This window comes from Silene latifolia, chromosome 3, assembly GCF_048544455.1.
Source record: "Silene latifolia isolate original U9 population chromosome 3, ASM4854445v1, whole genome shotgun sequence".
In the NCBI taxonomy this organism is placed as follows: Eukaryota; Viridiplantae; Streptophyta; class Magnoliopsida; order Caryophyllales; family Caryophyllaceae; genus Silene; species Silene latifolia.
Window position 1 is genome coordinate 11,969,102 of NC_133528.1, and position 15,464 is coordinate 11,984,565.

At 39.5% G+C, this 15,464-nt stretch overlaps 3 protein-coding genes across 3 annotated transcripts; all 3 read left to right on the forward strand.

Moving 5' to 3' along the window:
• Positions 1 to 999: 999 nt before the first annotated feature.
• LOC141647215 (hypothetical protein At1g04090-like) lies at positions 1,000 to 3,466 on the forward strand. The gene is made up of 3 exons (XM_074455326.1): positions 1,000 to 1,238; positions 1,480 to 2,006; positions 2,238 to 3,466. The coding sequence occupies exons 1-3, from the start codon at positions 1,133 to 1,135 to the stop codon at positions 3,276 to 3,278; spliced, it is 1,674 nt and encodes a 557-aa protein (XP_074311427.1). The 5' UTR covers positions 1,000 to 1,132; the 3' UTR covers positions 3,279 to 3,466.
• A 588-nt stretch (positions 3,467 to 4,054) lies between these two features.
• Positions 4,055 to 8,654, forward strand: LOC141647217 (uncharacterized). Its single transcript, XM_074455329.1, has 8 exons — positions 4,055 to 4,461; positions 5,039 to 5,308; positions 5,571 to 5,697; positions 6,147 to 6,208; positions 6,385 to 6,597; positions 6,720 to 6,841; positions 7,266 to 7,404; positions 8,130 to 8,654. The coding sequence occupies exons 1-8, from the start codon at positions 4,117 to 4,119 to the stop codon at positions 8,274 to 8,276; spliced, it is 1,425 nt and encodes a 474-aa protein (XP_074311430.1). The 5' UTR covers positions 4,055 to 4,116; the 3' UTR covers positions 8,277 to 8,654.
• A 6,066-nt stretch (positions 8,655 to 14,720) lies between these two features.
• Positions 14,721 to 15,464, forward strand: LOC141648674 (uncharacterized). The gene has a single exon (XM_074457397.1). It carries the CDS (start codon positions 14,721 to 14,723, stop codon positions 15,462 to 15,464), a length of 744 nt encoding a protein of 247 aa, XP_074313498.1.

Sequence of the window (15,464 nt, forward strand, 5' to 3'; positions counted from 1 at the left end):
TATGTGTTTACTTTTCCGCGATAAACGAGGGTGTCACACCTCGGGTGGAAAATATAGCTCCTAAGTTCCAACACTATATATGAGATCCCAAGTTCAAATCATGAGAGAGTGTACTCATGACCTGGGAGCATAAAAATTCGCTCTTATAGCTCTCTTTACACATACGAAAGAAAGAAACCTTCTTATTCTCACAAGTGAACTTTCCTCACATGTATGAAAGAGCCCGTGTATTATTCACTGTTCATGTCTAAACTCATTACTAATAATCTCGTATGTAACCTTATATGCTCCTACTTAATATTACTCGAGTATTAACTCATTTAGGAACTCAAACTACAAATGTCACCTAAATTTTTAAAAATACATTGTACACAATGTATATTTTCTTGAACCAGGCTACTTATAAATAACTCTCATCCCAATTATGTTACTTTGAAGACTTTATCCTCTTACATTTGTTGTACTTAGGAAAATCTTCCTTATAAAATACAGTTCCGTGCTTGTACTTACTTATTTTGTTGAACACAAAAACTTCCAAGAGACGGTATCTCAATAACATTATTGAGAGACCTCTCTCATGATGGGGTGGGGGACCCACATAACTTTTTTTTTTCTCTATTATGTCTCACTAAATTAGTGAGAGACGGTCTCTCATGAGACCTACTAGTTGTTGAAAGAGGCGACTTATGAATAACTCTAATTTAAATTGTATTGCTTTGAAGGCTTTATCCTCTTAGAAAATCATGAGTACAAGACAAGAAAACCGTTAGCGTAGATTCAATTAACTTCGTTTAACACCCTTTAACAATTCAAGACGACAATGTGAGGCTCTAGCACATTTAATTTGTGTTTAATTTGTTGTATGGTTTCCAATTTCAGAAATAACGTTCACCAACTTATGTTGTGGACTATATTCCTTGCACGTTACTTGTTATCTACTTATATTGTTTTCTTCTTTTATCACTTTTAATCGTGCTATAAATTTGATTGTGACTTTTGTACAACACCTTATCAACAAATTAAACATTCAATACAAACATTCATCGAGTGTTGTCCACTTATATTATAGTCGTACTCGTATCGTTCAATTCATACTCGTATTTCATACCATTATAAAGTTCGAATAGCAAATATGGGAAATTGCGTCACAATGTCTAATTCAAATTCAAATAAGATTAAAGCTTTGCCAATTGATTCTAAGTTCAATTTCCCCTCTCCTTTACCAAGTTGGCCACCGGGTATGTTTTAGATTATCGCTCTCAAATTATCGTCTTTTATAAAAACGTGTCTGTATAACTCAGAGGTCTGTTCGTCACACTTACATTTTACATTCTTACATATTATAATTAAAATGTCATTTGAGAACGTGTTTTAAATAAAGAAACTACACAAATATAATTTTATAATCTATCTAGTGTCGTGGTTGAGACGGAGAAAATGTAAATATCATAAAAAATGTGGTTGAATGTGAATGAATAGGAGGAGGATTCGCAACGGGAACAATTGATCTCGGAGGCCTAATAGCTAGTGAAGTGACTACATTTACCCCGGTGTGGGCGACATACGAAGGAGGGCCGGAAAATAAAGGAGCAACCTTCTTTGAACCAACCGGACTACCAGAAGGATATCATATATTGGGCTATTATGCACAGCCCAACAACCGAGCCCTTTTCGGTCGAGTCGTCGTAGCCAAGGACAATGATGGTTCAAGTCCAGCCTTAAAGAATCCCCAAGACTATGCTCTTGTTTGGAGTAGCAAAAATGTGAATATTAAACAAGACAATGTTGGTTACATTTGGGCTCCTATTCCGTTGGACGGGTACCAAGCCGTGGGCCTAGTGGTCACGACCACGCCTGAAAAACCGGCCTTGGATAAGGTTATGTGTGTTCGATCCGATCTCACGTCTGCGTGTGAGCCGGACGAGTTGATATGGGGCCGGTCTAAAGGTGCTGGTTCGGATGAGTTCAATATCTTCGAGTCAAGGCCGGTTGAGAGAGGGACACAAGTATGTTATTCTTCACAAGTTGTGATTCTTTTGTTTTCTTTTTTCATTACAAGACCTGGAATTCCATCATCCGTTATTACGTGAGACGGTTTTACACTGTGAGACAGTCCCATTGTGAAAACAGACAAGTAATTTATTAGCATTTAGTGAATATTTTTCTTATAAAACTGGATTGTTTCACAATGTCAGACCGTCTTGCTCTATAACTCTCTAACATTAGCTACACTACAGGCAACCGCGGTAAGCACTGGCACATTCACGGCTCAAAGCGGAGGCGAAACCACCACTAAAATGCCTGTTTTAGTATGTTTGAAGAACATCCTCAGTAGCTACTCAAACATGCCGAATTTAGATCAAGTTAAGACGGTCATAAACTCGTACTCTCCAAGGATTTACAATCACCCTAAAGATACATACCTCCCTTCCTCAGTTGAATGGTTTTTCACCAATGGAGCCCTTTTATACAACAAAGGCCAAGAATCAAACCCGACCCCAATTGACCCAACCGGCTCAAACCTCCCCCAAGGTGGCTCGAACGATGGCTTATATTGGCTTGACCTTCCTAAGGACAACAACGAGCGAGAAAGAGTAATGAAAGGTGACATAACATCAGCTTATGCTTATTTTCACATTAAGCCTATGCTTGGTGGGACATACACCGATGTAGCCATATGGTTGTTTTACCCGTTCAACGGTGGGTCCACGGCTAAAGTCGGGTTAGTGAACATTCCATTAGGGAAAATCGGAGAGCATGTCGGAGATTGGGAACATGTCACCTTAAGAATTAGCAATTTTAACGGATTTCTATGGAAAGTCTTTTTCGCGCAACATGCTAAGGGAGAATGGGTCCATGCCTCTAATCTCGAGTTCTTGGATAGTAGCAATAGCTTTGTTGGTTACGCGTCTTTACATGGACACGCTACGTATGCTCATCCAGGGGATGTTTTACAGGGGACGGAGTTTGTCGGGATTAGGAACGACACTGCGAAAAGTGACAAAATGTTGGACACTGCAAAAGATTATAAGATTATATCAGCAGATTATATACGAAGTATAATTGAGCCACCATGGTTGAATTATGCAAGGGAATGGGGTCCGACAATTGCGTATAATGTTGATGATGAGATTAAGAAGGCGTCCGGTTTATTGCCCGGTGTGATTAGGAAGAAGTTTGTCAAGTTTACAAAGAGTTTGCCTTCTGAATTGTTCGGTGAAGAAGGTCCTACTGGTCCTAAGATGAAGAGGAGTTGGGATGGGGACGAGATTAATTGAACCCGGTGATACCCTATCATTATCGTTTCTTCTTACTCCGTATTAATTATCGGAGTACAAATTTGATGTTAATTAATGTTTAGCTTAGAAACAAGGAACATTACTTTGCTTGTACATTGATCCTAGTTTAACAAGTTTGAAGATTGATCCTAGAAACAAGGAACAGTAATTTGATGTTATTCATGTCCTACTCCTAGTAACTTAAAAGATTCATTGTTTTCTAGGAATTATGGCATTATGCTATGGATTTTTGGTAATGACGAATCTAAAATAATAACGAAAAATATACTCGTATGTATTTATTATAATATCGAAGATGTCTTAGTCTAGTGGTCCCAGGTTCGAATCCCCCCTCCCCTCTATTGTAATGCTTTCGATTGACCAAAAAAAAAACACACAGTTATAATATCTAAAACGAATTGAAATGCAACTATTTAACTCACATATACACATTTTGATTCCTACGAAGTCGACAAAAAATTTATTATAATGAATTAATTTCATAAGGTAAGACAACTTAACACTTTTATTTAAGCATGTTGCATACGGACTTTTACCGTGTTAATTGAAATATCCCATATCGATAATTGTGGCCATGTTTTTCGGGGCGGTGAAGACAACTTATTGGATAGACCTATCCCAAAGTCAGAAATCGAACACTTAACCACAATATTTACGATATGAAAATTCTCAGTTTCTCGCTACTCCCGCCAACCGACTTTGGTAATTGACTAATTGCACCACAATACAAGAGTACAAATTTAACGGTCAAAACTGAATTTGGCGCTTGTATATGTAGATAACACACTCACTAGTTCAGCAACAAAGCTGTGAAACCATGAGCTTCTGTACAACCACCCATTTTATTTCCCCTTTTATTTCCCAACCTTTCAAAACCCCTAAAACCCTAACCCTAATTTTCCACCCCAAATCATTTCAATTCAACAAAACCCCTCAATTTCACCCAATTTTGATGCAAGCCCAGAAGAAACCTACCCGGAGAAAACCATATGGGAGCTCAAGAAAGTCAAGTTTGAAGAAATCGTTTACTCAGGAGCAGGTTGTGTTTTCGGCACCGGTTTCGGATGACCCGGAAGTTGGGATAATTGGGGGTGGAATGTCGGGTCTTATTTGTGCTTTGTTCTTGGAGAAACGCGGAGTTCGGTCTACTGTTTTCGATACGGTTGGTTAGTTTTTGTCCTTTCTCTTGATTATGATTTGTTCATAATTTAGGAATTCGGTTTATTGAACATTGTAGTGGCGGAACCAGGATTTGTACTTAGGTTGAACTACTAATTAAATAAGCTAAACTAGAGAAAAATATGGAAAATTTTAACTAAAAGTTTCGATCTTTTCGTTGCTGAGGTGGGGTGACCGCCCCTGCTAGCCTTCCTTAGTTCCGCCACTAATGATGAGAGTTTGTATTACACATTTACAATCATGCTTGTCTTGTGTGGTTGGCAAAATTACTGTTGTATGGATGTGGTTTTATTGACTAGAGACTGATTATTGAAAATTTGTACTCAAAATTCGATTTTTCATTGCTTAGAGGGGACGACTGCCCCTGCTAGCGCGCCTCAGCGCTTGCTTTGTGTGGTTGGCAAAACTACTGTTGTGTGGGTGTGATTTTTTTTATGTCTGCAGACTGACAAGTGTAGGATTGTGAGAATGATTGTGGTGATTTGCCTCGAATTATAATGAATAAATGAGCCTTCTCTTGAAATGTTCGTTTGCTACATTTGTGAATTTTATTGTCGTAGGGGTTGCGTGGTTTGGGAGGGAGAATGGGAACGAGATTCATCGAGCCAAAGAACTTTGTTTTTGACCATGCTGCTCAGTTCTTCACTGTAACTGATCCAAGTTTTGCTGACTTGGTCAATGGATGGATTGAGAAAGGGCTAGTACGACAGTGGCATGGTACAGTTGGAGAACTGGAACCTGGTGGTCAGTTTGTAGAACTACCTGCTTCTCCACCGCGATACATAGCTGTCCACGGAATGCGTGTACTGGCCGACACAATATTATCAGAGGTGGTACTTTTTTCTTTGCAAAATCATTTTCTATGAATATCCTTCTGAATGATGAGTGCTTCTAAGCACTTGCTTTTTGTTCTCGATATCATATACGAGTATCAGTTTCTATTCAGTTAGCTAGAAAATTCTGTAGGTTAACATTGCGCATTAGTCTTTTTATCAAAGCCAACCTTGTGGAGGCTTCTTACATATCTCCAGTATTATTGCCTTCATGGAAGCTCTCTGAAACCACTGAGTAATGATCCTTGATACTATGCAGGCGAACAAAGTTAAGGTTGTCAGGCCATGCTGGATCAGCACACTAGAGCCATATAACGGAATGTGGCATTTAAGTGAAAATGGAAAGCCTCAGGGACAATTTGACACCATAGTTATTGCACACAATGGTGAGTTGGTGACTTGTATATCTCGTTCAAATCCATGGTACTTCAATATTTGCCGGTAAATGAAAAGTTTATATGCAAATAAAGACAGCATATGAGGCTTTCCATACAGTTTCAATGTCAAGTCCTTGCACATATATGCTCTGGCTGCAAATGTGATCATAAGTTGTCTTAATACAACACTCTTCTGGGGGTTAAATCTACACAATTGCCCCTGAATCTCCTTTGACAAAGAGAGATTCCCTCATGACCCATTATGAGTATTGACTATTGAATTAAGAAGTGCTTCGACCAACGCTCTCAACATAAGAAGCATGATTAGGACTTAAGATTGTCTTGGCTATCACAATGTATATCCTCAGATCATTTTTTTCCCTTTTTTTCTTTATGCGGCAAAGTGATACGGAGTAGTATATTAACGATAAATTGACACCAATATTCTTTGTCATCAGGAAAATGTGCAAATCGCTTACTCGCTTCATCAGGCTTGCCACTAATTGCTAAACAGATGAAGGTTTGTGCTGAAACTTTGCAACTTCAAACATGTGTGGCTCTGGCAACTGCCTTTTCAGTTATTTTTTCCTGAGAAATTATGCAACATTGTAATTTGCTAGTTAACGTCGACTTTGCAAGGTTGCTTTATAAAATGCTATCTTTTGCTCCCTGAAGCCTAATTTGTGTTTTCTGCAGACATTGGAGCTAAGTTCTATATGGGCCCTTCTAGCATCATTTGATGATTCTCTTCCCATGAAATATCCCTTTGAAGGGGCATTTGTAAAAGGAATGGACGCTCTGTCATGGATGGGAAACAATTCTGCAAAACTGTCATCTATAGAATGTGCTCCCAATTGCTGGACCTTCTTTAGTACAGCTGCATTTGGGAAAAAGAACAAAGTTCCACAGGTTGGTTACCTGTTGGATTGCGAAACATTAATTTGGTTGGGATTAAACTGATAATCTTGACCATTCAAGAGACTGGTATACTTTTTGATGAATATTTACGTTTACTATAATATCCCTCTCAGGAAAATATTCCAAGTGTCACGACTGAGAAAGTCACTACGCAAATGCTTGCTGCTGTTGAGAGTGCATTAGGGCTATCAGAAGGATCGCTGAAAAAACCATTATACAGTAGGGTACAACTATGGTGAGGAACTTGTTTTTGTTCTTATATATACTGATCACATTCATTAGACATTGTATTGCAAGATCTACAGGATCTTCTGCTTTTTCTCTCTATTTGTTGCATTAGAACATCACAGTTAGAACTGTAAAAAAAGATATTGGGCAAGGAAAACAACGAATTAATTTCTCTAGGGTTTGGTCGGTTTGTGAGAATAAAATGAAACTAGAAGCTCCCTTGCAACAACTTGTGTAGCATCCTTTACTTTGTGATTCTAACTTGTTTTAGTGTATGTTTCTAATCGCCTCTAAGACTGAGGAATAAGGTGCTTAGTGCTTACTTTCTTAATGTGCAAATTTAGTCCCGGATCTTAAAATTGGACCTTGATTTTCTGAGTTGGATTGTGGGAGTACTGGTACAAGATGCTGATGTCAACTGTAATGTTCAGGGGAGCAGCTCTTCCAACAAATACTCCTGCTGTTCCTTGCATCTTTGATCCTCAGGGAAGAGCTGGTATATGTGGGGATTGGCTTTTGGGATCAAGTTTGGAAGCGGCTGCACTCAGTGGCATTGCAATGGCTAATCAGGTGAACTTCGATTTTATAATTGTACATCTGTGTAGGGAGTGTCATAATGCTAGTAAGTAGTATCTCTCTCTTTTATGTTTACCTCTTTAGTCCACTCTCACCTGAAAAATGGACAAGGGCTCGGTTGGATGATATTAGCATCCGAGTTATCAAAAAAGATTACCTCAACTGCTTTCGGGGTGGTATGAGTCTCATTTGTGGCGCAACATGGTTTGGAGATCAAGTCTCATGCCGAGATTTAATACTGTTGGAATATAAAACCCACATGTGAGTGTCCCACATTGTTGGAGGAAGAAAGACTGTATTCCTCGTGTTGTCGAGTGGTCCGTCTCTCCTCCGTTTGGGTGTGGCCCAACCCGTTTGTATGTTCTAACTTCTAACAAATACCATGCAACATTTATTTAAGGCTCGAATCTCGATGCCTTTTTCTAGGGTCCTTTTGAATATTTATTACAGGAGAATATTATTGAAAGGTATAATATTTGAAGAATAGAATTCCAACTAAATTCTCGGTTGTTGGTTGTATAGAGGCAGAGCTATCGAGAATGACATCCCATAAACCTGGCATTTCATGTGCCCTCGTCCCTACAGAACACTTAAACGTCTTGGCTACTTCATTTCAGGCTAAAACATGAAATTATTCCACAAAAACTGACGCTCCGACTGTCTCCATCACACACTTAATCCCAATGAAATTGACATATGAGACGAAATTATAACTGCAGATATCAGATTTTCTTCAGAGCGGTGGAACACGTCCAGACGAATTTGCTGTTGGCCTTCAGGATGAATTCCAACAAATACAGGGCTATGACATTGGGCAGTTCCCTGGCCTAGAAGCTCAAAAGGAGGTGAACCATGTCACTGTATAGTTACTATGCTTAGAGTCACAACAATGCCACAATTTGGTTACTATCTGAAAACAAGTATAGAAGTGGATATTGCGCCATCTGAACCACGAAGAAAGGCCGAAATGCTGATTGGGGGATTCCTTATGCATCACAAAATCTGAAAGATTATGGTGGGTTGGTTTTCATCTGCTCATTTTCATTCGAGCCGAGTTGGATTGAATATAAGGATCACTGACATTCTCAACATTTTGTACTCGGGTTTCTACTTTCTATTAAACTAAACAGTCCGGTTGAAGTGTAGTAAAAGCAGATTGTAGAGTTTTATTACAAGTGACATTTTATTAACAAACAAGTGCATTCCAATTATGGAGTAATAAAATTAGTTAGAGTGTTTGGTAATTTAAATTTTTAGATTAGCATATTGAACGACAGTGCGTTACATGAGACAACCGGTAATATGGACACTCTGCCTTCATTATTTGAACTTGGGTTGTTTCAAAGGTCGGTGATTGCTTCAACCACTGAATCACTATGGTTCAGTGAAATATAGGCACACAAATGTACATATATCTTTTGTTTTCAAGATTAATGGGGGTGAGGGTTCACCCCCTGTAAATCCGGCCATGACCTCTAGCCTAACTCAATGCATTTTGATAACTCAATCAAGCATAATTAACCAATTTAATTTGAAGTAGTTCATTTCACTTGTTTAACCCGTATAACTCATAAACCAATTCACCTTACATCTCGTTATTAGTCATCAACTTAAAAATGGCGGCCTTAGTTTTAATAAGATTAGAAAGGTTTCAAAGTAACCAAGTATGACCTAAATGAGTGGTTTATTCTTATCTGGTTCGTATCATAAAGGCCTTAATTTTACTGCGTTTTAAATAAATTCCTTGTTATATTCATGTCAACCCAACCAATTACATAGTAGAATCACACCATATCAGTTAATCGAATTTATATCGGATTCACGAATCAGACCAATGTTATATTATTGTCAAATTACTCATATCAAGTCTTCGATCACATATCAATTCAAATATTTTCGATCAATTTTTCGAATTCAAGTCCATCTTCCTCGATCTTAAAGGACAATATTACAGGCTAAATCCGCCAGATCCTAGCAAATTCGTGTCGAATTTTCGAATCAAATATTTTCGATCAATTTTTCGAATTCAAGTCCATCCTCCCCGATCTTTAAGGACAATATTACAAGCTAAATCCGCCAAACCCTAGCAAATTCGTGTCGAATTTTCGAATCGGGTTAATGATAGTGATGATCTCTACCCTAAGCCACCCACAATAATTGACTAGTAGTAGTGGATCTCTCCCCACACTAACATAGTACTAAAGTACCCTTCCTCAATACGCGGTGGCTCAAAATATATCCCCACCCCGCCTACCACATCTCACTTCTCACACAATTCTCTCTTTCTCTCTCTGCCACCATTGTTATCACTTCCTTCAAGCTCTCCAAAATCCCACAAAAACCCATTTCAATTCACCAAAAACCCATCTCAAATCACCCATTCTTTCTCAATTCCAATGAAATTTCAAAATTCACTCTGTTCTTCTTCATCTTCTTCCTCAATTCACTCCACAATCTCAACTCAATCCACCACCACTACAACCACCTCTACATCCCCGTGTCGCCGATGCGAAGGGCTCGATCTTCTCGTTAAAGCTGTATACCATGTCGCTGGTTCGGTCATCGGAGTTCCATACATTCAGCGCCGTGTTATTCGTCGTCGTAAACCTGCTGTTCGGTTTAATCAGTTTTTGATTTGTCCGATTGATCGAGTTCAAGAAGAAGATGATTGTATTGGTGATAATGATCTGGATTGTAATGGTGGTAATGGTGAATTGGTTGTTGTTCGGAAGGTGAAGAAGAAAGTGAAGGATCAAGATTCGGTTTCGCAATCTTTGAAGGTTAAGGGTAAGGGTTCTCGGAGAAGAAGAAGATCAAGTAAGAATTAATTGTTTGTTAATGTAATCGATCATTGATGGTTTCAAGGTATGATTCATGTCGGCCGACCTCAAATCATTTACGGATCGATTTATGATTCATTTACTGATCTTTGAATGTAGATGTTGATTAGAATTGAAGATTATTCATGTCCGCCAACCCCAAATCAATTCGATCAAGGCTCTGGTGTCGTCGTTGTAAAGCGGGTTTCTGATTGATTTTGAATTTAGATGGTAATTGGAATTGGAGATGTGAATTCAACATTTGGATTCATAGATTTCTGGGAAACTGATGATTAGTTGTAATACCTTCTGATGAAAAATTTGATGATGTTTAATTCATGTTTAGGGAAATGTATGAAATTTTGGTGTAGGGTTAATTAGCTGAATTAGAAAGGTGTAAGAAATCTCAGATTTGCAGAAATGAAATAGATTCAATTAATCATATTATTTGTCAAAAATTTCAGTTATTGTTGTTATTTGATTTTTGAAGATGATATCTGAAATTCTGAATTTCAAGATTTGTTTTGAAGGAGTGATTGTAAGACTGAGTTTGGTTGTCGGCAGCCATTCAGTAGCTGAATCACGGGAAATCGCCGGAAAATTTGAAAATTTTAGTTCTGGTTTACCTTGTTACAGACTTACAGTGGTGGAGCTACGATTTGTGGTTGGGGATGAATTACGAAACAACTCGAAAATTTAATTAAAAACCCCAAATTTCCGTTGTTTGGGTCGGAAATTCCGACTTCTAAATGTTATTTGTAAGCATTAATAGAAGAACAGGATAGTTTGGGCAGAGCATTAGGCAGCAAAGTCTTAATTCCAGATTCTCGGAAAATTCAGCTTCAACATGGACCTGATGTTGCTCGTTTAGCCATCCGACCCTTGTCCGTAGAAGGGCTGCAACGTGAAGCACCAAATGTTTTTGGTTTTGAACCTCCTTGGCTCCTCGCGACCCAAAACCCTAGGGCATGGGGTGAAAGAAACCGTCCCTGTATACAAAATGCTGTAAGCCTGTAATTAGCCTTCCCTTCATTACTTAATAACGCTCTGGAGTTGGGAGTTGTTAAATGCGCTTCCTGTGAGCCCGACCCGACTAACCCACAAAAAAAGTGCGACTGATGCATTTTCAAAAATTTAATCATAATTACTTTCTCTCTCTACTTTTTCTAGAGAGAGCTTTCCTCTCTTTTCTGAGAGCCTCTTCGTGTCTATCAATATCGTTTCTATCAATATTCCTTCAATCTCTCAGTCAGAAGTAGCTATAGGATCTACAAAATTCTCTTTGCATAACAGCCAAAACCTATTCTGTATTAATTCGGCTACTATCTATAATTAATCATTGTTCTTCAGATGTTTTAATTGGAAGTAGGTGGTGGTTTTTTGCAGGCTAAAAAACCCTAAATCTTCCAACTGCAAAAAAGGAATGATCATTCAAATCTAAATTTCTTCTGTTAATCCTAATCATTGCTTTTCTGGGAATTTAATTGGGGGTTGGCTTTTTGGTGGTCTCGAGATTCTGATACCCCAATCATCTTATTGCTAATTCCTGCTGATTGGGGGACGTTTTAGGACTCCAAAATTGGGGTTTATCTTCTGGTTTTTCTTAACTACTATTTAAGTAGCTGAAATGTTACGAGCTTTCTCATCAAATCAACTTTACCCTTCTTCTTCCTCTGCAAACTCCACTGTTACCAGTAATACAACTTCATCTTCTCATACCATGGAGTTTGAAGCTCAGTTTGGGCGCTTTAACAATGATGATCCTACAGATGATTTGGGCAATCATCATAACAATCATCATCACCAAAACATTCATCAGACTCACCCCAATGCAGAATTTAACCCCATGAATCCTCTTCATGTGAATTTATGGCGTTATCCACGTTCAGGGGGTGTGATGAATGTGGACCCAACTCAGTTGAGTCAATCAAGGACTTTCTGGGGGAATTGTGTGCTGGGCTTTCTGGTTGACTATAGGTTATTTGAGGCTGAGAAGGTCAATGATATTATTCGCAAGAAGTGGACTACAAGGGGGCGGGTGAAGGCTTTCCGTATGGGGGAGATTTATGTGTTCCACTGTGAGAAAGAGGAACATAGGGAGGGTTTACTGAAAAGGACTACGGCGACTTTGGATGGAGCTGTAATGGTCTTTGCTAGGTGGTTTCCTGATCTGGTTCCTAGGACAGTTAGGTTCCCTTATGCCGAGGTATGGGTCAGAGTTTGTGGTTTACCCTTCGAGTATCTTACTGCTAATGTGGCTGAGATAGCAGGTAAGTTACTTAGTCAACAATTCCAGATTGAACCTTTTGATGTCTTGCCTGATAATGATTTTCTTAGGCTAAGGGTTTGTATTAAGTTAAATGAACCTTTAATGTCGGGTTTCTTTTTGACTATGGAAAATGGGTTGCTTCTTTGGGTTTAGTTCCGCTATGAGGAGATATTTAAATATTGTATCAAGTGTGGTAAGGTGGGACATAAGGGGTCACAGTGTAGGGAAGGGCTACTGTCAATTGTATCCGGCATTAATGGGATGCTTGATCGTTTAGTTGAAAAGGGATTTGTGGTCTTTCAGTCACACAGTAATCATACGATGTTCAACCTAGATCTTAGGGCAACCCCTTCCACTACTAAATATTTAACCTCTAAGGTAAGGATGGGAAATAGGAGTAGAGGCAGGGCTCGGGGGAGGAGAGATTCACCTGAGAGGGCAGTGGAATTTGATTTGGGGATCACACCGGGAGGCCGAGTTCTTCCTGGTATGACATTTGCAGTGAATGCTCAGCCCTTTGCAGGGCCTGTCATATTCCAGGTGGGACAAGGTGATATGGGGGGAGGAAATCTGAATCAGGGACATGGAAATCAGAAAAAAGAGAGAGTAAATGATGATGCCGATATGAATGAGGCGAATGCTGAGGAAGTAAGGAATGGGGAAAATCAAGGAAATCAGGTTGATGCTGTAAATGGGTCTGGGGCTGTTGCAGGGTTATTTAGTCCACAACCTGGGGTAGGGGCTGTTGATATGGAGCAAGGGGGGAATGAGGTCCATCCTATTGGCTTTAGGGGGTGGTTGGATGAGCCTGATCAGAACCTGGATGAGGTTTATCATAGTGCTGAAGAGAATCTGGACAATCAGGAGGGTTTTCAAATGATTCATCAAGATATTTTGAACCAATTGCAAGCTGAAGACCCTTATGTGATTTTCTCTGGACATGGTTCTTTGAGTGGTTTATTGGATATGGATCATAGGATTCAGGAAGGAATTAGGAACAGGGTGGAGAGTGATGTAGATTGGTCTATGATGGATGATGATTTGAGGGGCTTCAATCAGCTTTTTGCCCCACCACCAGAGGAGGCTGAACCAGGGCAGATGGGGAGTGATAATAGTGATGCTGTGGGTGAGGATCCTGCTCACCTCGTACAGAATGGAGTTACTGAAGGAAATCTTGGTTCAGGTTCTTTACCTATTCAGGGACCAAATCAAATCCCTGGTTCATCAGTGGGAATGTCTGCAATAGGGGCACATGCCAATGGATCCCATGCTCTATACCAGGAAACTGAAGCAATTTCTGTGGTTAGACCCACACATGTCATAAACCTGGTGTCGTCTGAGGACACTACTGAGGTTACTTCAGCTCTAAAACCTATCCTTAATACGGATCTGAGGCTGATGGTGGGAAATAGTAAGGGTACCAGTAAGAGCTATGGTACTGGACCTGGGAAAGGTAAGGATATAAGAGTGTTAGGAGAAGAGTCTCAGAATACTTCTCTGAACTCTCAGGCTATTAATAGGAAGGGGAATGAGTTGCAGGCTGCTGCTTCTTCTTTAAGATCTCTGGAAGACCTGATGAATGAGTCAAGTAATGATAAAATGACTGGGTGTGTGGGCAGTGAGGAAGTGAAGTGCAAGGAATCAAGGTTTTTTGAGTGGCCTGAGGTGGGTAATACTTCAGCACTGTTTGCTTCCATCAAGTGCCCAAGTATTTCTGATGGGTTTATGGGTTTAGCTGACCTCTACCATAAATCTGATTTGGGTAGGACGTGCAAGGAGGAGATAAGAGCAGCCAGGAAAAGGAAGTGTTGTACTCAGGCGAATGAATCTCTGGTCCCGGCAGCAGCTCTGAACTCAGTGGAACAAGCTCAGAACTATCTAGGTCACTTAGCAAAGAAATCGTGTGTGGGTACTGGTATTATGGAACAACATATGGGACAAGGGGGATATGGCTTTCATTTAAGAATTTCTGATGAGGAGATGGAGGATTCTGATGCTTCTTCAACTGAACGCGATGTGGATGCTAGCATGGTTGATGGCTTTGCGGAGGTTGGGCCTTCACAACCTCCTCTAGAGCCATGAGTGGACTCATATGAAATTGTAGGGGCCTTAATAACACGCTCTCCCCTACAATTCCGAAACTAAGAGCGTTACTAAATAAAAAGTACTATGATTTTCTTTTTTTAGTTGAGACTAAGTGTAATGTAAGTCATGTTAGTGCTATGTTTAGAAATTCGGGGTTTAATAGGGTGGCCGGAGTGGATGCAAATGGAGCCTCCGGTGGTCTTTGGGTAGGATGGAAAAAGGAGGCCAATATGAGCCTTGTTATGTCTTGTAGTAATTTTGTGATCCTTTTGGTTAAGAAATATAATGGTCTTCCATGGTATCTTGTGCTTTTCTATGGGGAACCAAATACAAATTTACGCCGGGCTATTTTGTTAGAACTAGAGGAACAAATAACAATTTTGGAGTATCCTTATATTATTGTGGGGGATTTTAATCAAGTGGATTATGCGTGTGATAAACTTAATGTTAATACGAATTCGATCCAAGGTGCCTTTGAATTCAATAGTTGGCGCCTAAGGAACGAATTGATGGATATTCCTTTCAAAGGACCACGCTTTACTTGGTGTAATAATCGAAAGGGAAAGAGAAGGGTTTATGAAAGAATTGACAAGGCACTGAGTTCAAAGGATTGGTTTTCCTACTTCCCTGATACGGGCATTAAGCATTACCCGATTCAAATCTCTGACCATGCACCCATTGAGTTGGATTTAAATCTTACAAAAAATACGTCAAAAAAACCTTACAAAGTGGATGCTTGGGCTTTGGAACATCTTGAGTGTATACAAGTGATTAAGGAAACTTGGCGATGTAAGGATATTGGATCCCCTGCTTTTTGTGTTATGCGAAAATTGAGCAGGGTTCGTCAAAGAGTTAAAAAGTGGTCGCTGGATAAGAAATAG

Excerpts from the sequence above, each read along its gene's own strand:
- LOC141647217 (XM_074455329.1), top strand. The coding sequence starts at position 4,117 with ATGAGCTTCTGTACAACCACCCATTTTATTTCCCCTTTTATTTCCCAA. Across the intron at positions 4,462-5,038 it reads GGTCTACTGTTTTCGATACG|GGGTTGCGTGGTTTGGGAGG; the intron begins GTTGGTTAGTTT and ends TTATTGTCGTAG. Across the intron at positions 7,405-8,129 it reads GCATTGCAATGGCTAATCAG|ATATCAGATTTTCTTCAGAG; the intron begins GTGAACTTCGAT and ends TTATAACTGCAG.
- LOC141648674 (XM_074457397.1), top strand. The coding sequence starts at position 14,721 with ATGTTTAGAAATTCGGGGTTTAATAGGGTGGCCGGAGTGGATGCAAAT.
- LOC141647215 (XM_074455326.1), top strand. The coding sequence starts at position 1,133 with ATGGGAAATTGCGTCACAATGTCTAATTCAAATTCAAATAAGATTAAA. Across the intron at positions 1,239-1,479 it reads TTTACCAAGTTGGCCACCGG|GAGGAGGATTCGCAACGGGA; the intron begins GTATGTTTTAGA and ends GTGAATGAATAG. Across the intron at positions 2,007-2,237 it reads CGGTTGAGAGAGGGACACAA|GCAACCGCGGTAAGCACTGG; the intron begins GTATGTTATTCT and ends GCTACACTACAG.